This window comes from Lycorma delicatula, chromosome 4 (assembly GCF_047948215.1).
Source record: "Lycorma delicatula isolate Av1 chromosome 4, ASM4794821v1, whole genome shotgun sequence".
Taxonomy (NCBI): domain Eukaryota; kingdom Metazoa; phylum Arthropoda; class Insecta; order Hemiptera; family Fulgoridae; genus Lycorma; species Lycorma delicatula.
Genome location: NC_134458.1, coordinates 119908825 through 119936777, shown reverse-complemented (window position 1 = coordinate 119936777; position 27953 = coordinate 119908825). Strand labels below are relative to the sequence as shown.

Genomic DNA, 27953 nt, shown 5'->3' with positions numbered 1-27953 from the left:
ATTTTTTTAGAGGCTGAAAATCTTAACTACTCCTTGGAGTGATCATCCAGTAGTTATGAGTAATTCAATATCAATGAACGGTATTCATACTGATCCAGCTCAAATACGGTTAACCAGTCCACAAGCAGCTGAAGATGTATAGATCATTAATAAAATAAGTATATCACTTTAATTAAATATTATTTATTTAAGTATCTATTTTACTTATAACAAAATTAAAATAATCTTTACTTTTGTAAGCCATAATCTAAACTTTTTTTATAAGATTTCAAATCTGTTTAATAAATGCATAATACTATTCACTTAGAAAAAAATTACAAAATTCAAAATAACATAAAAACATAGCAGTAAGAATCTATGCAAACAAGCAATATCGCAGTTTTTTACTAACAACCTAATAAAAAAAAATTGGTTCAAGTGTCTCAGCTCAACTCAGTTGTAAAATGTTGCAAGTACCAGTTAAATATTTCAGCCATTTTTATATCTTTTACTACAGGTATTTAAAAGATCAACACTCATCTACCTGTCTAGACGTTAAACTTGTAGTTTATCCTTAAATTATTTATCAAAAATAGTAAATGATTTAAATCATGATGAATTTATAAACATTAGCATTTCAATTAAAAATAATTTCATGCATCAATCAATAAGTACAACATAAGACATTGCCAAAAAAGTTCACTTTAATATCTTATGACTCTTTATAGAACTATCAATGTACACTTCGTAGTGGATGTTGTTATGTTTTATGCAGTCACAATTAAATTAATTACACAACTAATAGATTCTAATAAAAATACAGGTATAATTTTATAGAAAAACATGGAAAGACTAAGTTAGGGGTCATAGCAGGATTTACTTTAAAAAAGAATATTTATAAAGAATACAAACTAAAAAAAAAAAAAATTATATGTAAAAATTAGGGAAGAATTCAACACTTTAATACAAACCACATTATACCATTAGTAAGATAAAAATTACTGAAATTCTCAATACATGTCAGTGAAGGTATTTAAAATTAATTCTGTTTGAAAGGAATTTACATAGACAATCCTTAAGCCAGTCATTGAGGAGAATAAAAATAAGTCTACAAAGCTAAAAAAATGCATTAAAGGTCAAGAATTATTCCAAAAGATCATAATAAGAGATGAAGATTTCACTTGTAAACATTAGTAAAATAGAAAACACAATTTTTTTTTTATTAATTTAGTTATAAACTTTGTAATAATTAAAAGCATAATAATATTAATCTACTTACGAAAGATTATTTTTATTAAGATTTCATCATCAGTCCAAAAAAAACTTTAGGTCTTAACACTTGATTCATTGGTACATCAACATTGTTTTTAAAGACAAATTTTAGCAGCATGACGTGTAAGTTGAGAACCTAGTGTATATCAATCATCCGTCCACATTGCCTTGAAAACAAAATACAATCAGCCATGCTCAAAATGTTTTATCACACTTAAGACTAAAATGTCACTAAAATGAGATTTCTATCTATTGGAGGACAGTAAAAATAATGCATAACTATAAAGAAGCAGTGACAAATAAAGTAGAAACATAGATTGTAACAGATAGACCAAAGCAGATTTCAAGATGTACAAGTGAACACAGTATACTACTAAACATTGATGTTTCTTAACTCAATAGAGGAAAGCAAGAAGAGAATATGATGATAAATAATACTATAAAGGAAGATCTGAAGCAAAAGAGCATGAAAGAGAAACCTCAAAGAATACTGATGTGACACTATTTTGCCACTTGTTACAAAAATGAACTGGCTAAGATTACCAGGAGTATTGAGAGTTTTATTTTAATTGAAAAAGACCCAGTAGGTGTTCAAGGGAAAGATGGAAAATGGGGATTAAAGATTGCACATAAAAAGGAACATACATAGCATCAGGTGAAAGAAGATAAACAAGAGGACATAAACCATTGAAGAAGTCTACTGGCTGTAATATTGAACAGGATCTGGATATATGTATGTGTACTTTAAGGTATGCATGTATATAAGGGAGAATAGAATTTAAGATATCAAACAAGTAACTATAAATTATAAGTCACAAATTACAGAGAACTGCACAAGAGGAATTTTTTTTCTATGACAAAAATCATCTATGGATTATAAAACAAGCAATATGTTTTTGCAGTCCTATAATTAGACTCAAAACAATTTCAAGTAACAACTTCAAGCATTAATCGCGTTACATAATTTTGCAATATATCACCTTGATAGTTTAGTTAATAGAGCAAGCAACTAAAATAACAAAGATCCTGAGTTCAATTCCTGGCTAAGGCTTGGTATTTTTTAATCAGTCATTATCTAAGAACACATGTAAGCATACATAAAAATCAATATTAAACAAAAAAAAAATGCTTATTCAAACCCACAGATGATATTTAAATCAACAGAACGTTACAAAATTTTAAAACAACCAATCTGAATAAATCTCACAACAAGCAAAATGTGAAACATTTATAATATGCAGTAATAAACTTAACAAACTAAAAAAGATAAGATAAAAAATAAATCAATTAAATAAAAAAATTTAAAAAAAAATTAAGAAATATTTCTAAGTTTATTATTTCATGAATACAATGTATTTTATATATCTTATTTGTGAAATTTCTACAGATCTGGGTGAAAATTCAAAAAGCTAATAACAAGTAAAGTATAATTAAAATCATAAATATTTGTATTAATTTTATACTAAATAAATCTTTTTATTCAGAATAAATTTGAATCTGTTAAAAAAACCATTGTTAGTGAAAATAAAATTGTTAACATCATTTATAAATCACATTAGTTCAAAGACATAAAATTAAGATAAGACTTTAATTAAATCTAATACTATTCTTGTTGATTACACATTTTTAATCAAAAAATGTTTATACCAATGTTTAGTGCATTATGCTGAACCAATAAGCATCTTTCAAGTAGTGAATCCTGTCCTGACCTCTTTTTCTTAGTCCTTCTTATGGACCACTATTTTCACTCTTTTTCTTCCAATTTATCACAATAATTTTTCTTCTACATTCACTGTATATCTGAAGACATATTTTATGAGATTCTCTTTTTATAGAATGAATCCTAACTATATGTACTTCTAATTAAACATCTTTTTATTTTTTCAACAGTTTTTTCTTGTGATATCAACATTGCTTAATTTTTCACCTACTTCTACAAAATAAAAAATTCTAGTCATACTAACGTATCTTTCACGTGTACAGGTTTAACTTCTAGTTTAATGTAATAAATTTATAATATTTATTTTAGTTATCACCATGAACTATTATATTAAGTAATTATTAATGATCTATGCATTAAATCAATAGGACCAGTAGGTAAAACAGGAGAAGAAAATGAAGATCTTATGTTTGCATGTTATGACCAATATAAGAAGGCAACACAAATCAAGAAACAAAGAAGAGAGCTCCGTTTTAAATCATAATTATTTGTAATAATTTTATACTGAATGAATCTTTTATTCAGAATAAATTTAAGTCTGTTAAAAAGCCCTTTGTTAGTGATAATAAACAAAATTTTTAACATAACTTATACATATAAATTGTAATGCTAACTATTAGTAATGTCCTCAAAAACAAAAAATTAAAATAAGACTTTAATTAATAGAGTGATACTTAATAATAGCAGGGATGCAAGCAAAAACAGTTGATTCTGACAGTGACATTAGTCTAGAATAAACTGACTAAGCTGAACTTGCTGAATAAACTGACTGAGCTGAAGTGGTACCACTTCAGCTTAAATTGCACGTATGAAGTCTCATTCTGATGATTAATTTTTTACCCTTTCTTCCTGTTAACTTTAATCTTCTGCAGTATCTACTACACAACCACATGACTACATGGTTATTATTGCAGAACTCTGAATTCAAAACCTTGTCTTTCAATACTTTTATTCATTTAGATAACAAAAGAAACATTCAAGTAATATTTGAAAAAAAATTGTTGTAAAAGATAAAATTGTAGAGAAAATAGGTTAAAGACAACAGATCAGATCGAAAATTTAAAAATCTAGTGAAAACTGAAACAATACACATTACCTAGAAAAATAAACAATCTGTATAAGTAGTCTTGATACTAATGTCTACATACAAACAATAAAGTTTGTTCCAGTATATAAGTTGATCAGTGTATATTTTACAAAGATAATGAATTAACCAGCCTTAAATGGAGTCCTTTTACATTGAATGTTTACAGTCATTGCGACTGTTAACTATTTAGCACATTACTCTGGTTGCATTGCTCAGTCAATTTGATCATTAGCCTATTGTAAGATGAGCCTAAGCAAAAATCATAGCAAGTTGCAAGCTAGACCAATTACGTAAGTAATAAAAAACAAGTGCATAGATTGGAAGGGGTATGACTAGTAAAAAAAGATTGGTAAAATTCTAAGAGATGAAAAGAATGACTTATTAATGTAATAAAAAAAAAAGCAAATGAGTTTAGATTTCAGAAGTATGAGCCTAGTACCTGAATTACTAGTATGTCAGTTTATCTAATCCCCAGGTAGTTCTACATATGAAACTGCCATCATGTGAAACCCAAATAATCAAATGGCCATCTTGCTGCTACAAAATGATGTAAGTATGATGCCATACTTATACACATAAATTCCCATTACATCTAATCAAGGAAAAAGTGATAAAGGATCACAAAAGGGGAGAGTAAAGGAAAGGGACTACTTCTGAGTGGGGGTAGTTTACCAATGTACCCAAGGCTACAATTTTATAGATAACATTTACCTAATGCATACCTATTTTATTGGGAATAACTTTCATACTGGTCATTATAATGACAACCAACAATTTTAGAATTCTTTTTATAAGAAAAATTTAGTTTAATGAATAAATATGGCGATTGACAAAGCTGTAAAATAACTTCAAAAAACCTTTTGGTAGCACAATTCCAAATATAATTTTTTATTTAATCACATTCATGATTCTTAACAAGTTTACAGATTATTTTATTCACAATTAATTATCGATGTGCCAACAATCTGAAATCAATTTACATTGCTAGCATCCCAGCTCTAAAAATATTGTTTGTTGCTCTCAAAAATATTCAATTAGCAAAATAAGTTGTATGACATCATATATATAATAAAGAATGGCCCATATCAGGAAATAAAAAAATTACCACACAATTTAATACCAGAAAAAATCTTTTTTAAAGGAAAAATTATTTAATTGAATATTTTAAAGTAATAAATATTTGTATTGGTCATATGCCACATATTTATTGCACCACATTGAAGGTACATAAAATTAAAATAAATATTTATATGAACTTAAATTTGTGTAATTTATGTAATGGAATGTACTGAAGTAGCCTAAATATTTAAACTACTGTATTAACATAGTTTTGTAAATAATTTGTAATTTGAATTTTAATAATTTATACATATATAATATAAAATGTAGAATAGAAAAAAATCATATATATTAATAAGAAATTAAACAATTTATAGATACATTAATTTTCAAAGTTGGGGTTTAGATATATTTTTTATATAATTTAAAACCATACATATAAATAGATATTTTAGTTAAGTAACTGTGGTTGTATGTTAATCGTGATATATAAAAAATAATAATTAAGAATAATATTAATAATAAAATAATTTATGTATTTATGTAAAACAGATAATAATTTATATATCAAAAAAATATTTACCACTTTTTAATCGTATTTTAATAATTTAGACCAAATAATATTTCTAGGGTTAAATAAGTTATTAATGGTAGCAATGGCTTTCTATATACATTAAATAAAAATAAAATTCTACATAATTATTACATATAACTGAAGATTTTTCATATTATGACAATTTAACAGTTTCTCCTTCATCCATGCTAATAAGACTACTTGATAAGTCTATCATTGTTTGAATATACCAGCTGGAGCCATTGTTTGAATACATAACAATGTAATAATATTTTCAAACAGACAAACAAAACTGAAGAGGAAATTGTATAATAACTTTGAAAGACCATTCACTTTTAAATATGTTTCTCTTAGATTGATTTTTTAATTCACTACAATTACTTTAAGAGGTTTTTTGTACCATTTTAGAGACGTAAATTCTAACAGAAATAATGACAATATATTGAAATATATTAATATATATAATAATAATTTTTTAGGACTACCACTGATTTAAAAGATTATTTACTCTCATTCTTCTTCCTTTAACTGATTAGATAATAGGTATGTAGTACCAATTAACTTCCACCTCTTTCTCAATATGTCAAAACTTCTCTGAATGATAGATAAGGCTTGTAAAAGAATACCAGTTCTGGCAGCCTTTCAACATATCTTTCCCAGTACCAAAACAACTCCTCAGTAGTTGTCTCTTCTATAATGTTCTAACTGCTCAATAGTTAGTTCTCTAATTGTACCACATCAGAGTTGATCTCTTAGACGGCAATATTTTACAGACTGTAAAAACCTCATTACTGTAGCTTGAACTTATCTTATTGTTTTCTTCCATACAACAAACATCTTAACCATATAATAAACATGGCATTGACATAATAATAAATTATTTGAGAATGCATGATTTATTGGAAAGTGAATGAACTGAAGGTTAAGTCAACAGTGATCCTGTAAATATAGATGACAAACGTTAAAACTGGATACCTAAATAAAAAAGAATTAAAAAATTATTCATAAAAACAAAAAGCATTTATTCTTAGATGTGAACATAATTAGTTTAAGTAGCAACTTAAACCATCAAATGCAGATAAAATACAGATTATGGTATCATGTCTGTAAAAAAAATAATGATGCACAATTGGGCAAAACAATTTAATTTCATGAAATGAAACTTTCTATCAAAAACATCTTCTTACTGTTGAAATGTTTTCTTGAATTTTACTTAAAAAAATAAAAAAGTAAATTACCCTCAACATAAATATTTCAGTGGTATTAGTACATCTATGGTATCTGGACTGAAAGATTCAAATATTAGTCTTAAAAAAGGCTAACATAGGCTTGTTCTATTACTATATTTAACATAGTGGAAGTCTAAGCCCAGAAAAAGTTTATGAATACAACAGAAGGTTACAGTATTTCTTGAGTAACATAAACTGGTGCTATAAAAGAACAGCTGAGAACAAAAATCTGATAAAAATTTAATATTTTGATCATTACAGATTGGTTAAGGAAATAAATGAAAAAATTAAAAAAATATTTTCTAAAACTTGAGAATACTGTATAAAGTGTCAAATGAATAATGTAGCTGTGGAGGAGGAGCAAAATATATCCAGGACATCAACATTTTTAAATCCTAAAATATAAGAACACTATTTTTTAAAATGAAAGTTATACAAAGATATTAAAATGAAGTTTTTTTAAACTTCATAGTCAGTTTAAGAAAAAATTGAAACAGGGAGCATTTGTGAGGTTTGTGTTTCTGGAGCTATTTAATAAGAATACTATTCCAAATTTTATTTCATTAGTTTGGAAATTTTATTTCCAAAGTCTGCTGAGTCCTTTTATTTGATAACTTAAGAGGTCTTCTTATAACTAGAAACCTCCCTCATATTTTTAATTTCAACTTCCTTTTTACAATAAAATATAGATACATACCTTTAGTAATTAATGTTAACGTATGATATTTATACAAACAGCATAATTCCAAAACATCATATCAAATAACCTACAGACTGAAACATTCTTCCTAACTATTTATTCAAAACACATTGCGAAAGATACAGATAAAAGTTATTCAGAATTCATGTAAAAATTCATGTAAAAGTTATTCAGAAAATTTACTCATGCATGGTCAAATAAAATAAATAAATAACAACATTATAACAAACAGTGACATAACTGAACATTTAATAACAAATATCATTATCCAATCTCCTCAATGTTCAAACTGTTATATATTGAAAGATTTACAAGTTTGATTTCACTAAAGGATATTTCACATTTTTTCTTACCATTTTTAAGCAGACATTTTTTCTTATACACTTTAAATCTCATTTATACCCAATATTTCACACACATTTTCCGATTGAAAAATTACACAAATCCCTGACAATCATAGTTAATCGCATAATAAATAAAGTGAACATCAGTGATGAAATTACAGTGAAAAAATTAGAAAAGTTTTACAGAATAAGCTATATTTAAATATTATGACATAAAACAAAAGCAAGACAAAATTTAATACATATTAAATTACAACTGTAGTAGTAATCAGTGCGAAGACAATCAAACTACCAAAAAAACTTCATTGAATTCTCAAACGTTTCTTAACAATAATTTAATTTTTATCAACTTTTCACGTGAATTAAACTTTTATTTAAAACATATAATAAAACAATACATATATAAAACAATACATAATTTTACTTACATAAAATATTTCCAAGAGATTTAATATCATACAATCAATTATGGAAGTTGGTAATTAAAAGAGATGTTAATACTTCCATGAGTAGCCCTGAAAATCAAATCCTTCTGCCTTTTCTGGCTCAAAACTGACCATATTTTCATAGGTTAAGGGGTTAATGTGGTCATAGAAAATTCTAGAATCAAACCAATCCAATATGCACTAGTTATCTAGTTTTTATAATGCTAAAATGATATATTTCCTTAGCAAGCAAAGATGTTCAGTTAAATTGTTTGTATTTTCAAGTTGAAAATTTATCACCATAAGTTATGTTTGAAAGAAATACTAATAATTTAATTTTTCAGCACAGTATATCCTAATTCGTACAATTGAATATCATGATACAAAGAGTACAATGCAATACAGTGAAGGAAGAAAGAAAGATTGAAATTTATCTAAAACTGGAACTGCAGCGATTAAAATTGTAAATAAACAGAAGAAACGATAATTAAAAGGGAGTGAAGCACAGATGTCTTCCATTACCACAAATGCTAAGAACTTATTTCCAGGAATTTCAAAAGAGAATTAGAGGAAATATGGATGGAGAAATGAAAATGCAAGAAGGAAAAATATACATAATTCATTTTGCAGATGATATTACAGTACTAGCAAAACCTGAAAAGCGATGGTAGATGCTAGGAAAGAACATGCAAGGTGTTAAATTTAATATAGGCCTGCAGTAATAACCATAATATATTAAGATTGATGAAAATAAAGTAACAGTTTAAGCACAAATTAGATTAAATGGCCCTTATCAACATTCACATTCAGCTGAGTTAAATCATACAGAAGAAATAGTTCAAACATAGCTTTGAATAGGGCACAGACTTAACCACTGTATTTATTGAAGGCGAGGTACATCAATACCACAACTGCAGCACACATAATTAATTATCAAACACATATTTCAAAACCAAACAGACTACTAAATTAAGTATCAGCAATGTTAATCATGATCATAAATCAATCATAACCTCCAATGCCATCCCAATTTAGTGAAATCTGAAACAGTAGAAGATATAAATTTAATAATTACTTAAGAAGTAAAGTAACAAAAGGTAGAAGAAGCAGATACTAAATAAGAAGTCAAGCAATATAGAATTTAAAAAAGAAAAACATTCTTTAAAATAGGAAAATCTTTTCACTAAAAATAATAGTGATAAGAATATATTAGTAACATATGTTTGAAATACTGCATAGTACGGTGATAAAACTTGAGCTATAAAGATAAAGGAGAAAAGGATATATTACTTTTAATTTTTTAGAATTTAAATAATGTATAAAAAACATAAGTATTATTTTCATACACTGTGCAACCACCATTTGCTTTGTGACATCCTTTTACGTACTGCTATAATGAAGTGTTGCAATATACATAGTGTTTTGGACTGTTACTAGAGAGAGAGAAAAGTAGTGTAGTTAATAAGTTCATCCAACATTAACTTTAAAAACTGTATCATTAATGTTCATTTCGATATGATCTTTAATTCAAATTGATTTTTCCCCAAATACAATACCATCACTTTCAGTTCATTCACTTACTGGTCTAGATCATATTTATAGCCAGATCAATTCAGAGTTAATCTTAATGTAATATAATATTAATAAAATTAAAATTAATTAAAAAAGACAATTTCTTCAGTTAAGCATTACTTATAATTGTGATAAAATAAAACAAAATAAATGGTAAAATTATAAATGCAATGGGTAATTTATAAAATTATTTTTCCTTTAAATAATAATATTTAATTCTAAATTTCTAATAATAAAAATTAGATAACAGTTTGAATATCATAATGACCTTCATTTAAAAATCTCAATGTGTAGTACCAACAACTGCAAACATGCAGTCATTATAAGTGTAGCAGCATGTATATTTAAAATGAATATAATAATATAAGTAAAATGGCAAAGAATTTATAAACTAATTTACTAATTAAAGCATGTAGTATAGGATGTTGGCTTTACAGTATATAATACCATTTATGTACGAGTATATTAATATTAAAATTGTGAAATAATTTATATTGACTACAGATATTTTTAAAATTCTTAATTACATAATAAAAAAGAAATTATTTCAGTTTATTTGGTGAAGTAAATAATTCATTTTTATATCAATTACATAGTATCCATAAAAAACATACCAAAATAAACTGCATAAATTATTTAAGGTATGTTAAACAGTCTAGCACAACCATAAATAAAACTTTAATGCAGTAGTAATATCTTTGATTCAGATTAATCATTTAATTTCTACAAAGTGAAATTTTATTCAAAACCAAAATTTGAACTATGACACCAAAAAGAAATGAATTCATTAAAAGATTCAATCAAGTTAGATTACTACTGTCGGTGTTAGTTACTGTAATAAATTTCTTATTTGTAAAAAAACACAATAGTAAATAAATAAAATATATATGTACGTTATTAAATTTACCCAACAGTAACGCCTTGATTAACTTCCATACTCTTCCCAATAACTATATGATGAAATTAATTTTTTGGTTAGACATATGTACAACTGGAAAATTTTATCTCAACATCCTCACAATAGTAAAAAAAAACCTGCATGTACTCACAAGACACTTCAAAGATACCGATAAAATTCAGCAAACATAACGTAATGCACAATTCTATTACAAATGAAAATATACATCGCGACGATAACTCGGAAAAACACGTGAAGGGGTTAGGAAACTTCCTAGGCTTTTATAGATGTATGTACCTATCGCTAACGAATATTCACATAATAATCAATAGTTAAGTGTGAAATGTTTTTAACATCAACATTTAATACGAGCGATTCAATTCCCGGTTATTTTGTTTGAAGATAAACCGTATGGCGCGGACCGAACCACCGACCGAATGATACAAAAATAACGCAACTGTTCTGTAGTCTGGCGGTAACCGTTCTTATGCAGCTCTCCGTTCGTACACCTTACGTTTTCTGTACGATATTCAGTCTTAGTATGTTTTTTCTAAGTGTTATTCTAAAACAACAAAAAATGTATATTACATATGTAGTTGAATAGTTTGTTAACGCTATTGTTAGTTTGTTAACGACTGTTTATGATCTCTGCTTTAATACAGAGTACCATTAATACGGTACGCCGTAGCGCCTAAAAGTTATAATGAACGTTTTAATTCAACTAATCATTTGCAGTGATCAAATAATAGTAAAATATTGCCCATCTAAAAAAATCAAACTTTCTGCTAATTATAGTTTTAGATTTTACTTTAATCCGATTAAGGGTGAAATAGCTTTTATTATTAAGAGAGAAATATTCAGTTAGGCATAGTAATATTTAAACAAAAAATATACGAATGATTTTCGATGTCTATAAATGTTTGTAGTAGATTTAGTTTTTGTTAAACATATCCTAGATTAATGTTCACTGTTTTAGAAGTAAATTCCTAAATTTGTATGTATTATTGTTAACACTGTATGTTTATACTTAGAAAAATAGTTTAAGGATATATTTAAACATACATAAAATAATCATTATTAATGTTTATGTAGGTAAATGAGATAGACTGCAAATATGCATTTGTACATGTATTGTCAAGATATTTGTCACCTAAATAAATAACATTTAAAAACAAATATTTACGATGGCCAATATTATTAATGGTGAAAATTATAGGAAAAAGTTAATTAATGAAAAATTAAAGCAAATCTCAGCTTCGTGTAAATGTATAAGAAATATCTGTAAGATTAATGTTTAATTTGTCATTAAAAATTAGTAATTTTGAATCTTATTTTTTTAATAAAGTATATTAAAAATATATTATATTAAATATAATAAATTAGTAATTAAATTCAAGTTTAAATGTTACCCCATGTTTTATAAAAATGGAAAATATATAAGTAGGTTATATTTAATAGAGTTACTGTATTATTTGGTATTACTGATATTAATATTTAACACAAGTTTGTCCGGAAAGTATATTAAATTCTGCAGTAAAAATAGAGTAAATAATTTCATAATAATTTAGAGCCTGGCCTCAACTGTTCAATATTTAACAGTCATAGAAAATGTTTACCTTTTATTACAGTTTAAGCCTAAAAGCAGATGGCAATCAAATTTTTAAAGTAATTGCTATAAAACATACCTTCTTACATTATAAAACATACCTTTAACATACTTTTTTACATTATAAAAATAACTTTTTTATAATATAATGCTGTAAACTTTAATATATTAGATGTTTTAAAATATAGCTAAGTTATTTTAAATAATTATGGAAGAATAATAATATTATATTAGATATTATAAAGACCTATGTACTACTGCACAACATCGAGATCTAACAAACTTCATTGAGCAAATTTATCCAGCTACTGAATACTTTAATCAAGACTAAACCATTTTTTGTAACTGAAAACATTACATAGATATATATATACTTCCAGTATAATGCATATATAAGTTATTAACTTGAAAGTGACATCAATTTATAAAAAATAGTGTTAAAAAACACATTAGCTGTATGTTGGACTGTTACAGGGTAATAATCAGGATCTGATCAAAAATGTATACTGCAATAAAATGATTAAATATACTTTTAGGATAAAAGTTGAAATCGAAAAATTAATACACCTTCAAAATGAATTAAAAGGAATTTTAATCAACAAGCAGAGTGTGAAGCTGCAAACATTTATATCAAGCCAAGAAAATCGTAGAAAAATATGGTATTTTATTAAATTAAAAAAATTAAAATTTCATTTTTATTATAATAGTTTTATATTATATTTATTAAATTATGAATTATTAATGGCATGATTATTGTTGTGTGTACAAAATGTTATAGTTGTAAGGAATTTTAAAGTTACCAAAAAAAGTTAAATATTTTTTTAAGAATATAAAATTATTTTTAAGTTAATTAACTTCTAAAACTTATTATTGTAAATGGTTAGATACCATTTCAAAGCTGTAGGAAACAATATTTAAAAGAAAATTAAAGACAATTGTATTTGCATGCTTGTTTAGTAAATAACATAAATCAGATATGTTATATTTACTCATAATTTTATTGTGTTGTATTGTATTTAAATAAGTAGTGTTAGAAGTATATTGGATTTAATGTAGACATGTAATACATTACTAACTTATAAAGTACAATATTATAATAACTTTTAATTGTAATAATAATAAATATTATTATTATTAATACTTCTTGTAATTTATACAAGTTTTGTATTTTTTAATAAAATGTTTAAAAGAATGGAAAAATACCAACACAGCCATTTGGTAATTTTCTACTGATAATGAAGTAAATAAATAAATGTAATAATATGAATTTATTTGTATGTGGAAAAAATATATAAATATTGATTTAAATTTATTGTATTTTATTTTTTAGTTCACTTATTAAATAGAATGATTAAAGTTTAAAATTATTACAAAACATAAACATCTCAATTTCAAATTCCAAGGAAATTCTACTTTAAGAGGATCTTTCAGCAAATTAAACAGCTCCTTTTCAGAGGAATTAAAAACTGATTTTAAAAAGGATAAGAAAACTTTTTCTAACTTCTTCTTTAATTAGTTTAAAACTACATAGGTCATTAACTACACAGACTCAAATTATAAATATGCAAGATCAGATTAGAAACAATAAATGCTACTGTACAGATTACACAGATTCTTTATTTGCTTTGAATTTTAGGAAAGATACATCAGCAAATGTTGATGTGTCTATGAAGCTTACTGAACGATGAGAAAAGGTGACCACCCTAAGGAAGTATAGTAAAGACAAGCAATTCCACTAACAGGAAAACTTTGGGCTCCTCTAAGTACATTCATCTCTGGTGAAGCCATATTAGACAACTGTTTAATCAATTTTGATCCCTCAAAATGTGTTTGGTGGAAAATGTAGTGTGGCTTTCCAGATCACAAGCGCAAGTCCTTTGAGTGTACTGTATTATTGATTTGTAAACAGTATCTGCCATGAATATAGAATGAAATTTCATTAATTCCCTTCAACTCTGTAGGCATTCTTTGACTGACGTTTTCCAATATCAAAATTAAAAATTAGAAATAGAAAAATAGAATTTTAATGGCATTCATATGAACTTGCAATTTTGTAAAAAAATAAAACAGACATTGGCCAATTTCAGAAGAAATATTCAAAAGACTTAAAATTTAATGCAAAGTTAAAACTATAAACTATAATCAAATTATGCAGCTGATAAAAAAACTAGTACATACTATAAAAGAGACTGAATCATCTGCAGGTACAAATAAAATAAAATACAAAGAGGGTGATTTATTGCTTCCTGTGATTCATGAGTAATCTGTTAAAAAGGGAAAGGTTTTGAACTGAGATCCCTATCTGATGTACTATATGAACCCAACAGATTATTTTACTGAATCAATGAATCATGTCTGCAGACATTTGAAAGAGAAGTTCATAACTACATACGTTATTAACTACATAGACCCAAATTATAAATGTACAGATTAATTCAATTAATTATCTGAATTACTAATTCAGATTAATATATCAGATTTGAAACAATAAATGCCACTGTACAGATTATGTAGATTCTTTATTTGCTTTGGATTTTAGGAAAGATGCATCAACAAATGTTGATATGTCTATGAAGCTTACTAAACGATGAGAAAAGGTGACCTACCTAAGGAAGGGTATGTTCTAAATTCAATTTTAAATTAACAGGACTGAAAGTAATAGTTAGAGCTGAATCTGGTTGACTGATGTTAAAATATTTAAAAATGATTTTTCCTACAATACAACTTTTTGCAACATTTAACAATATATTGTAATATTACAATTAGGAAATAAACTAATAATTTGAGGAGATATCTATTAACTGAATCATATAGTTACTTAAAATCTTAAAACACAGCTGGAACTGTTTTAAATAAATTTCATTTCTCAACCATCTGTTATGTGGTAAAAATATTATCTATAGCTAACCAGCTGCTTCTGAGTTCTTACTAACATATTATTTTCTATTTTTAACAACCTCTTACCCATGATCATTGATAATAAACTATACTAAGCAGCAATTATGTTCCTGCAGTTATATAATACCCCTTATTGGTCTTTTAATGTATATTAAACAAATATATTTTAGGCAAATAACTCTAAAATTCAACAGCTCTGCAATCTCCTTCCTGTTCCAAACCATGGTTTTCTACCAGTTCTCTTTGTTCTGACTAAGTTCACTTCTGCTGATTTAAGAATTTCCTTTTTAACATTCTCCCATTCTTCTTCTACATTTTCTACCTTATATTTTTTACTCAGACCTCTTGTGATCTCCTCCCCAAAAATCTTCTTTACTTCCTCTTCCTCAAGCTTTGTAAATTCCACTGATTCATCTGGCACCTTTTCTTCAGGTTTTTAAACCCCAATCTAGTTTTCATTATCACTAAATTATGTTTGCTATCAGTGTCTGATCCAAGATATGTTTTGCAAAGTTGATTTTTAAATCCATCTGATACCTTGCAGTATCACCAGGATTTTTCCATGTGTATATTCTTTGAATATGATTTTTAAACTGAGTGATGACTAAATTATACTTCATGCAGAACTTAATAAGTTGGACACCTCTTTCATTCCTTTTGCCCAAATCATATTCACCCACAGTATTTCCTTCCCTGCCTTTTGCAATGCTTGCATTCCAATCTCATCATCATCATCACCGTGGGTACTTGCAGGCACATAGACATTAACAATTGTTGTCAGCTAAGGTTTTGATTTTATCCTGATTACAATGATTCTATCGTTATGCTTTTTGAAATACTCTACTTTCTTCCCTACCTTTTTGTTCATTATGAAACCTACTCCTACCTGCCATTCAGAGATCCGAATGGGGAACTAGTTACCTCCAGAATATTTTACCAAGGAAGACGCCTCTATCTTTGTTGCATGAAAATGCAGAGAGCTACATTTTCTTGGAAAAAAAATAGCTGTAGATTTTCCTTGCTTTCAGCTGCACAGTACTCATAAGATTGAGTGATATTGATATGGCCATTTAAGTCCTCCTGACCTATGCCCTTGACAACTACTGAAAGAACTGCTGCCCTCTTTCAGGAATCATTCCTTAGTTTGGCTCTCAACAGATACCTCTCTGATAAGGTTGCACCTTTGGTCCAGCTACTCTGTATCACTGAAAACTCAAGCCTCCTCACCATTGGCAATGTCTCATAATTAATAGAGGGAGAATTCAATAATAACAATAAAAAAAATATATGAAAAAATAATCAAAAATTATTAGTGAAATAAAATTTTGTGTACTTTTCATTTTAATTCAAAAATTTTTACAGAGGTTAATAATTATTAATAGATCAATATATTTAAATTAAAAACAAACAGCTAAAAAAAATATATGTATATCAAGTCAGATTCAAACTGATGTGTCCATGCTTATGGATCTGACATGTTCTCACTTACACCACATAACTACTTGATCTGGGATTGATGAAAAAAGATCATCTGGTTGAAGCCATGCACACAGCTAGTTTACATACAACAAAAGTGAAGTATCTGATAAAAGTACCATCTTAAGGCACCATTATTAAATTATCTAACAGAATCCACTTTATATGAAAATTGACAGTCTTGACACAGTTATATAGCTTTTACTTTTCTGGTAAATGTAGCTAGAAGAGCTAGCTATATTAAAGGGGAAAGTATGATGATCATGCCCAAAGTGGGTATCAACTTTTTCATAAATCTTAATGCTTTAGGGTTCAACTAGTTAATCTATACCAAAAAACACATAGGTATAGTGTGGTACAATGAATATAAAATCTTGCTTGCATGAGGATGCAGACAGTTGCAGTGCAGGGCATCAGTATATATTACTATTTTCTTACATCAAGCTCATTCAGAAACCGAATGTTCTATCCCCCACCACCAACACCAACATTGTGATTTCGTAGACGTCGACGGAAGTTATACGACGGACTTCATACACGTATGAGCGTTCGTCATGGAAGGAGTTACCGAGTATTACGACTTCCTCGGAAAATGTGGCGAGTTCGTAGTTAAAGAACTTGCTGTTGTCGGTGATGGATGCTATATGATTCTTCATTTTCGTTCGCCGTACCCGAAGACCGAATTGACATCAACAAACGGAGGGTCACCTGGTTGGAGAGAAATTTTCACAAAATCAATTGGAATTACGGTGAGACCGTATACAACGACGATATCATGAAGGCGTTATGTTCGCTATGATACACACCAAAAGACTGGAGAAAGCGTAATTTTTGCGTCGATTTCATAACAATGTTCGTTAGATACCGGGGGATGCACCGAAGCCGAATTTAAATTATATCGAAATATGTCCGTACCACAAGCTTAAGGCGAGTGGAAAATGTGCGTTACAAACCGGTTGTTTCTACATGGAGTGGTTGAAGTTCTGTAAAAAGCCGTCGGATCTGGTGAGGGAAGCCAATCGCGTTTGCGTTCGTTTGAAAACACAAACGCAGAAAACAAAGAAGAATTGGACAAAAACGGTTATTACTATTCTTTTAACGATTTGTGTGTAAAATGTTGTTGGTGCAACGAAAGGATCGACGCGCATCACCACTCGACGCGTTGTCAAAACTGCATCAAGGAAATCGTTCCGCTTTTGTTCGAGAATGTTGTTCCGCGTCGTGAACCAATGTAGATAAAAAATAAAAAAAAGAATAAAGAAAGATTTGAGTGTTTTACAGTAGGCCTATTGGGGATAGATTTCACTCATGTAAAAAAATCTGAACGCGCCACTGTTGCTACCTCGTGGGTGGTGTGGAAACGTAACCGATAAATTGTATTTTTTTTTTTTCTTAAAAGAGCCCCGATGTGTAATTCCATCCTCATTTTAACGATGGATGTGGATATAGCCGCATCGGTGTGGATGATTAGATTTTTTCCGAATCATCGCGTAAGAACGTTGCATCATATAATGAAACTTACAATCGCTGCGTTTCCCCGCGCAACAAGTATAACCGCAGACGTACACAGTTTCAATACGGTTTTTATTGAGTGATTTTCAATTACAACACCACCTACGCTTGCATCGTATATTCGCAGATGTTGTTTTATGATGCTTGTCGCCAACTCTGTTCATTGTGATGATGATGAAATTCGACTATTGCGGATGTGGACTACCAGATTACTTGTGTTCGTGCGAATTGATTATTAAAAACGTGAAAAAAATGCACGCTATGGTACGCGCAAATAAATATGAATTGTTACGGGAAAATCCGTTCGCCTGTACAGTTGTCGATGATAACGAACTCTACCGGTTATTTTGCAAAATTGTCGAGGAGAGTGGTATAAGGATTCAGATCACACACGGAATCATTTGAGTGTGAGCTCAGCGAGTGTGAAGGTGGACACCAAAGCATATATTAACGCTTTCAACGATGAAGATTGTTTTCTAAAGAAGCGGATGAACCGGATTGCCTTCAAACCTTATTACCAAAGACATATACAAATAAATTTACAGTGACGAATTGTCCGTTGTAAAAAATCGTTCGATGAGATTTTAACTTATTATGGAAAAAGACGACGATTTCAATGAGGATACAAAAGTAAGTTTGTAAAATCTTGCAGCCAAATATTTGTTTTTTTTCTAATCGACGTCAAGCGGATGTTTGCGATAGATAGGCGTGTTAAAACTTGTTCGTTGCCGACCGGATGTAGGTGGGCATAAATAGCCATCCACAACCGTTCTATCGTCATTCAAACGCGAACTCTTACTTTTTTTTTTTTTTTGTTATCAGAACCTATGTGTGCCCGTACCCTACCGACTAAAACTCCTACTTCACCGTATCTCCCCACCCGAGGCCGGATCAACAGTCAAGCATAGCACAACCTCGGGGGTGTCTTTTGAGCTCAGGGGGTCAAGAGTCCCCGTGCCTCATCACCAGCACCCATCAGCTCAGGTGCAGACGAGTGATGGCTCTGCAGAGGGCTGTCTTTCATCCCTTCGCTCTCTGTTTAGTTTACGTCTTGTGGTCTTCCTAACCACCAGTAGTGTATGTTACACATTGACGTTGTTTTGTGGAGGTTATCCCTCATCTCTTGTCATTCCGTCCTCTCTGCTTTTGGTTGTGAATACATGTGTTACGTATCTCACCACAGTGTTAAATTTATCTCTGCTTCTTAACATCACCTGTATTATCGCGTCAGTTGTTATAGGTCCGGTGACGTTGACCCATCTGCGCCGTTCACCTTCCCAGTGCCTACATTCGAACATGACGTGCTCTGGGGTATCGGTCTCTCCGCAGTATCGACATAGTTCGTCATCTGCTCTTCTCCTACCATGGAGGTAGGTTCGGATCAAGCCATGGCCCCTCAGTAGTTGGGTCAACCAGTAGTTCAAGTCCCCGAACTTGCGGTTGCCCCATGGTTTGACCTCTCTTATTAATTGGTGGGTCCACTTCCAGTCGTCGATTGGTCCCACCGTTCCTGTGACTCCTGGAACAGCCGTCTACGCGCCACTATCCAGTCTTCCCCTTCCTCCACTCTCTTCCTCATGCGAGCAATCAGGGTTAGAGGGGGAATGCCTGCTAACACTAGGGCTGCTTCGGTAGAACCCGACGAGTAAGCAGAAATGATACGCAGCGCTATCCTCCGTTGCACCCCTTCCATTCTGCGGCGATGGTTTCCAAATTCCAGGGCATTCCCCCACACTGAAACTCCATACAAAAGTATAGAGTTTATAACGTGCCCGTATAACCTCTTTTTACAGGTTCTAGGGCCAGTTTCCCAGCAGCCTGCTGAGTGCTCGTACCATCTCTCCAGCTTTTTCTGTGGTCTTCTTAACATGAACTGCGAAGGACCTCCTGTGGTCTAGCCAAATGCCTAGGTATTTGGCTGTTTTCACCTGTGAGACTAGTGTGCCGTCTATCTTCACTGGGATTGCTGGGAGCGGTCGTCTACCTGCTAGACAAACAAACGTTGTTTTATCCCCGGAGAGAGCCAGCCCCTTGTTGGTCAGCCACTCTTGAACTGTCCTGATAGCTTCAGTCGCTGACGTCGCTACTTCGTCAAGTGTCTTCACCGTTACCACCAGAGCAAGATCATCTGCAAATGCTACAGGAGTAACACCCTCAGGGAGTTGGAGACGGAGTACTTCGTCAAACACGATATTCCACAGTGTGGGGCCCAGAACACACCCCTATGGGACCCCGCACGTGACTGGGAAGCGGATCAGTTGGTCATTTGTTTCATATAGTAGGTACCGTTCTTCCAGGTACCTTTGTATTATCCGTCTTCTGTTCCTGAGAGCTTGGAAGACGGCCTCCCAGCGCAACGAGTTGAAGGCGTTTTTGACATCTAATAATACTACCACCGGTATTCTTCTCGTGCGCCAAGTACCAGCTACCGCCTCAGACGCCAGGTCGAAGACGTGTTTCACCGCATCCGGGACCGACCTGCGTTTCCGAAAGCCGTATTGGTTATTGGAGAAACCGCCACTGTCTTCTATGTTTTGTTTCAGTCTGGCGTCAAGCATCTTCTCTAATAGCTTGCAGGGTGTGTTTGTCAAGCATATCGGGCGGTAGGTGGTACTCAATGCACCAGACTTAGGAAGCAGCACCAGACGCGACTCCTTCCACTCCTGAGGTATATGATCCTCCAAGAGAAATGATGTTCATTACATGAAGTAGTTCGGCTGGTGCTTTTTCCACCAGTATCCGTACCATCTCCGCCGGTATGCCGTCCGGCCCAGGGCTTGTCCGCGGCTTAAGCCTCTTTCCGGCTGTTTTCAATTCCTCCATGGTAAACGGGGCTAGATCTTCTACGACTATTTCTTCTCGAAAAAATTCTGCCCTCTCCGGAAACAGCGCCACTACAGAGTCATGTACTTGCTTTAATGTTAGTACTGGGGCTCTCCTGCCTAACTTCCTGGAGACGATACGGTATCCCTTCCCCCAAGGATCTTGATCCACCTCCTCGCAGAGTTCCCTCCAACAGACGTTCTTCGCAATTTTGATGGCTGCCTTATAGGCAGCTCTTGTTGCCTTGAATCTGATATGGATGTCTGTTATTTGCTCACGCGGTGTTCATCTGGAGGCCCGTTGATATGTCCACCTGGCCGCCCATGCTGTTTTCCGTATGTGTTCAATATGGGGAATCCACCAATAGGCATGGCGAGTCGGTGGGCGATTGGTGTAAACTCCGGACGCCACACACTCGTCCTGCACCACTAACATGAAATCCCTCGGTCGTAGCGGTTCAACCAAGCGTGCTGCTATGTTTTCTCCAAACCTAATACATCCTTTCTTGGAGACCATGTGCCTGTCTCTCCGTAATATCCCAACAGGTGCTCTGGTGCAGAACTCTACAAACAGGTGGTCCGACAGGGCCTCCTCATTTAGTACTGACCAGTCAGCAAACTCATTAACCCTTTCCGCCCGTACAAAGGTAAGGTCAAGAGCGGAGGCTGAGGAACCTCTCGTCCACGTCATGGAGCTGGTGTCGTTTATACAGAGGAGCCCCATAGCCGCTACCTTCTCTCGGAGATGCTGTCCTCTAACACTGTCCACCTCACCAGCGAATTCTGGGGATTTCGCATTAAAATCCCCGGAGACTATTAGGTTGCTGCCTCGGTGCCTGGCCAGTTCAAGAAAGAGTCCATCCAGAAAGTTTTCATATACCTCCATTCCAGAGTTCGGGGAACAGTAACAGGAGAATACTGTCACTAGGCCAGTATTCACCCACACAAATCCGTTTCCCAAACCACTTGCAACGAGTGGGATTCCGGCCCTGGGGAAGCCTATCGCCACGTCTCTGTTGTCATCTACGTGCCATGTAGTGCTGGACTAGATCGCTGCAGGTGGTTCTGACATGATAATCACGTCCGAGTGCCTATTGAGCGCTACCTCCCAGCAGCTGTCCAGAGCTCTTCTGCTCCTGCACGTGTTAATTTGTAAAAATTTCATTTCCGGATTAAGCATTCTCTGGTCTGGTGGTCCTCCTTGCCACATATTGAGCAATGCTGTTGATTCACACACTGTGCTTTTTTGTGTCCTGTTTTCCCACAGTTAAAGCACAAAGCCGTCCTGTCTGTTCCGTTGTAAGCTGAGGAAGTGTGTCCATCTCCCCAGCAGCGGTAACACCATTTTTCCGGCACTCGCATCCTGGCGCGGCAATGCACCCAGCCTATCTTGATTCTAGCAGACTAGTTTTTTGGCAGCCGCATAGTTTGTCACCACGGTTGCGTTCTGTGTCGCTCCATAAGCTGGTCGTAGGGAAGTCACTTGAAAGCTTGCCGTTTCCCCTAGTACTCCTCGTACTGCTGTTTCTATGTCCACCATTTCAGCGTCGCCTTCGATGTCCTGCAGGTGTACGATAGTTCGTCTTCCTCTCGTCCGGACATCCACTTGAGCCTCTGATATCTTTTCCTTCAGGACTGTTCGAAGTGTGGCTGCTTTGTCGTTGCCTTGCACTCGTATTTGTATTTCTTCTCCTGCCCCTTTGCGAAGGGAGAGAACTTCTCCGACTTCCTCTTTGCTTACGGATTGTTTAACTGCCCTTAGTAGGTCAGCATACGACTTCCCTGTAGCTTTGACTACTACCGTTCCACTTGCCACTACTGCAGGAGTGGAGTGGTCTGTGTTCGGTGGGTTCCTCCCTCGTAACTTGTCAGTCGTCAGCCTCACCGTTTTGACACGTTTTCCTTGTCTTCCAAAGACATACAGTGTCATCCTCTCCACACTGTCCTAGCCTTTCACCTGGTAATATGAATACTGGGTGCATTGATTCTCCCTTAATCTTCATTAATGCTGCCAGCATCATACTCAAGGTTTCCGTTTCACCTTTTGTAGTATCGTAGTATATGGAGAGTTGCCTACTGCTCGTCGGGCAGTTTGATTTCCCAAGTAATTTGGCGCTGCACTCCACTACGTCGTCTGCAGTAACCTCCGGGTATGTGTTGTTCTTACCCCTTGCGTCCTCTTCTTAGACATATCAACAAACCGGCATATGTCTCCACTCCCTGTCACTGGCTCGCTCAATCTGTGCCATAACATGATTTGACCAATGCGAGCTAACCGCCTCGAGAAACTCTTCATCATTAAGAGACCTCTGCATTATATCACTGTAGCTGTCACTATACTTGCCTGATGCCTGCGTTGCCATGTCCTTATTATTCTCCCTTCTCATCTTCGATATGATTTGATCGACTCTCCCGATCGATATAATGTCTTTTACTCGGTTGGCTGTAGTCAGTAAGCCCGCAGATGCCTGCCTTACACCCTCAATAATGATTTTATGAGGTTGTAGAAGGAAGTCAAGGTTTTCAATCTCTGAACAGAGTTCCCTTAGCATCTTCATAAAGTCCTCTGATGTCAGTTCCTGTCTGTTTTCCGTTTTCTCTTCACACTCTTTTCCCGTTTTGTCTCCCTGTGTCTGTTCGGAGATATGTATCCGTTTTACAGCGGGAGACAGTACTTTCGGCGACGATGATTTCTTCTGTCTCTTCAAGTTTGTTTTGGAGCTAGTTGCCGTACACTCCATGTCAGCGTCCCACCTGTCCGGTACATCAAGTTGATCCTCCTCTGACGATGATGCTTGCGACCCCGTGTATTTCTCTTCTCTGCGTGTCACCTTCTCTGATTTTTTTCTTTAATTCAGTGTTGTTTGCTTCTGTTTTCTTTTTACCCTTTGTCGGTCTTCTCGTAGATAATCTGGAACTCAGGTTTTTTAGTTCCACATCCGAGTCACCCGACGAGGTCTTACAGTTCTTAACCATTTTATTTGTCTTTTCTGGTTTCATGTCTGCCTTCAGAAATCCCTTGGAACTTTTGGGGTAGGCGAGTTTTGCCTCCCCGAAAAAAAAACGTTTTTTTCTGACGTTCAAAAGTCTCGCTAGATTCCAGTGAGGTTGAAATCTAGTTCAACAAAATCTATTGCCAACTTAATTTCAACACTAGATGTTAAACCTAGCTGTGTCCGTAGCCTAGAGTTGGCGGACGTTTTTAGGTTATGTCAACCTAACACTTATTTAAGCTAATTAAACTACTTAAACTAAACTAAAAGTCTATACTAATATTAAAAACTTAATCTACACCATTGACATTATTGTTTTTAAATTAACAGACTATTTTAAATTACCTATTTAATTTAATATAAGATATCAAAAGTTCCCTTGTTTATAGACACAGCGTGTTCTTATACTGAAATCTTTAAACATTATTTACTTTAAGAGTTCTCAACCGATTTTAATGTTTTACGTCTCGTTTCACTCAGAAAACTTAGCTCTAGCACTTTGTCATGTACTTAAACCACTACACTAACTTTATACCACTTTTTGACACTCTCTCAGGAGCACTCCAAAGTATGTCCTGGTAGGTAAAGTATACCCTCATCCATCGCGAACTCTTGCTTATGAAACATCATCATGACTGACGTAAATAGAAAGGATTTTGTCCATCAGTTGAATAAGAGACTCGTTGCTAACACTGATGAAAAGAAAAGCGTCCCCGAACTTAGAATTGGTAAACCGTATGAGATAGTGTAGTTGAGGAAGGTCGCCACACGTTATGGAAAGGGCATAGTTTGTCGCTTACAGGATGGTGAGGAGGAATCTTCTTTCAATGTATTTTTACCGAAACGGTTCGCCGCTACACTACTTGAAGATGAGTTCGACGCGATGATAAATATGAAGCTGAAGCTTATTTTTAGAGGACGCGTTGGAAAGTCTTTTGACTTGGTCTTTCAGTAAAGATTGACTGGTAGCTATTTAAACTGTTCTTTTCAGGACTATAACACTTTACAAAAAACACGAATATATACAAAACAAAAACACTATAAAACCCCATACAATAATGTAACTAACTATTGTTTTAAAAAAATTATTATTTCCATTTTTTGAATGCAGTAGTTCCAAAACCCGTGACACGATATGATACTGGATTTATCCACTATCAATTGTGTTACAAATGGTGAGGAGAGTGTTTAACAAAATTTCAATTATTTTTATTTATTTAAATTGGGTGCAGTACTTTTCACGCGTAAATGTAGTAAACGTTTTTTTTTCTACTTATCCTTCTTTTAGACCATTAGCTACACTGCTTTTAGTTCGATAGTTATTTTTCAATCAAAACTTCTCGCAGGTGTCTTAGTTGTCTTGCTGCTATATGTAGGCTGGCAATCGATCATTAATTCATTCGTGCTTCTGCATTCGACGTGAACAGTTGAAAACCAGGACTTAACATAAAAACAAGGAATTCACATTAGCTAAGTGTGTAACGTTTTTGTGTTATATTTGTTACAACTTTATAATTACTATAGAGTGTGCCCCCGTTCATTATTCTACGAAACGTAAAGTCAAACGTTAAGTTTCCGGTGTAAAATACCACAACAAAGGTCCATGCCGATAATAAGTCTTTCGAAAGATTTACGTTCTCAAAGATTTGCATTCAAACCAGTTTATGTCGTTCTACATCGCTGTGTCCTGAATTCGTATGCCAACCAGACGTAGATGGCGTCGAAGAAGTGACATTAAAATTTCACATCACAGAACAGGTTATTAATATAACAGTTTGAAAATGTATCATAGAAAAATTTTAGCTTCAAATCATACAAACTGCATCTGTCAGGATATCACACTACCTATCAGATGAATCTTTAATTCACCGAGTTGTGGAGGGGAGGCTGGTTGGGACTTTTTGATTGGTTGACAGCAGGGCGTGGCGGTTGTGTTACGGGGCGGAGGGTAGCTTATAAATATGATGTAACCGAGTGAAGTAGTTCATTCTTTGAGAAACGTTCGAGGTGTAAACGTACTTTTTGTTAACGTTATAGATCTGTGTAGTGAAGAAGATGTTCGTGTACGTGTCCGTAACCGACGTCTGTCGCCTACGTGTTTTAAATTGAAACACAGTTACGTATATATCGTCGACTTATCCGGACACGAATTCGATAAAAACGGCGATTACCTGGTCGTAAAGTTCGTTTTCGATGATGACGGAAGTGGACGAAAATATTATTGAGAATTTGAATGCAGTGAAAACGCTATCGCTTTTATAGACGGTAAAGAGGTCCTATTTTCTGGGTTCTACGGTAACGGTTCACGTTCAAATTAAACCATTCGCCAAATATGACGCTGAACGCGTCGACGTTAAAAGATCTTAATATATTTTGTCGGAAAAATAACGTACTCGCTGTAAACGTGTATGTAGCAAACGAAAAAAGAAGAAGACTAACCTCTCGAGTAGCGACTGACGGACGACTTTTCTTTAGGACATGTGACGGGAGCGAAAGTTCTACCAAAGTTGACGTTGATCGCAACCGTTGCTGGTCGCGTACGATGTTGAAAAATTCAGACATTGATTACGTTAAAACGAATCGGTATATGAGAGGGCGTCATACCACTTCTCTTTATTTTATACTGTATAAGAATTATAATACGTAACGCAAAGAAGAAGACGAAGAAAACCTTCGTTTTAAAGAAGGACTACAATGCATTACACAAACAACAATTTACACACAAATGACTATACAAAACAAAAACACTCTAAACCCCGATTCCATACTGTATTTCTATTATTTTTTTTAAAACAATAGTTGTTACAATTATTGGATGATGTGGTTCCAAGGCCTGTGACATGATCTGATATTGGTTTTATCCACTATCAATTATGTTACAAATGGGGAAGAGAGTGTTATAAAAAATTTTAATTGGTTGTGGATACTTTTATGTATACGAAACGCGTAGCCAAGCAGTAGTGGAAACATTTTCATGATACTTCTTGACAAAACCACGATGTCATGAATAACAAACACATTTGATGGATACAGATAACCTTGCACTATAAAACGAGTTTCGCAAATATAAATGAAGGTTTCCTGATGAGTGTTAACAATTGTTCGAATAGATATAATTTTTAAAACTAATATTTTGTTTTCTTCTGCAGGTTTATGAGTATCAATCATCTGCGTTTGTTGTTCATAACATCATGGTCTTGCAAAAAATTATCATGAAGATGTTTTTTTGAAGCTAGATAAACGAGTGTTTTGTAGGCCTACTGGGGGGAGACATCATTGCAAAAAAACTCAACGCGCCGTTATTGCTACTTCTTCGGTGGGTAGAAATGCAACTGCACTATAAAATAATGTATGACTACTGTTTATTTTTAAACTAATATTTAATCTGGCAGGTTTATCACTAATCATCATCTACGCAGCTAGTGCGCATGCGTCGGTTCGAGCTATGCAATTGGCTTAAAGTACGGTGTGTCACTTTTGGCACGCACTGCTGTAATGGCACTTTTGAACAGAGTGTTACTATTAGTCGACAGGGCGTGGTTCTTTTGGTGCGCAACACTTCATCGACATTAGGTCGTGTTCGTCTCCTGTTCTTTCCACTCGCGCACCAAAACTCACACAGTACTACGTCGCTCCGATGAGGCACGCACCCGAACACACATACCGCCTCCCAGTGCTCGATCTACGATGAGAACCTCTCTATCGCAGTGACGCCTTCCGGTGCTACCGCCACGACGACCAGGAACATCCTCGAGTTACGTCTAAATTCTTATTCACCCACACACAC

The 27953-nt window shown here is 33.1% G+C and overlaps 1 protein-coding gene and 1 long non-coding RNA gene across 3 annotated transcripts in view; one reads left to right on the top strand and one right to left on the bottom strand.

Moving 5' to 3' along the window:
- The window catches only part of LOC142323824 (uncharacterized), a 102864-nt gene extending 101484 nt beyond the window's left edge, over positions 1-1380 (bottom strand). The window contains exon 1 of the long non-coding RNA XR_012756169.1: positions 1259-1380. This is a non-coding gene — a long non-coding RNA (uncharacterized LOC142323824). The remainder of the gene's footprint in view (positions 1-1258) is intronic.
- DAT (Sodium-dependent dopamine transporter) overlaps positions 1-13773 on the top strand; it is a 132596-nt gene extending 118823 nt beyond the window's left edge. The window contains exons 14-15 of one of the 2 annotated variants that reach the window (XM_075364077.1): positions 11-158; positions 3340-13773. In XM_075364077.1, the coding sequence (XP_075220192.1) occupies positions 11-142 (132 nt within the window). In that variant the 3' untranslated portion in view covers positions 143-158; positions 3340-13773. Of the gene's footprint in view, positions 1-10 lie in introns of both variants that reach the window. The other variant, XM_075364076.1, reaches the window with a different exon arrangement.
- The last annotated feature ends 14180 nt before the right edge of the window (positions 13774-27953 follow it).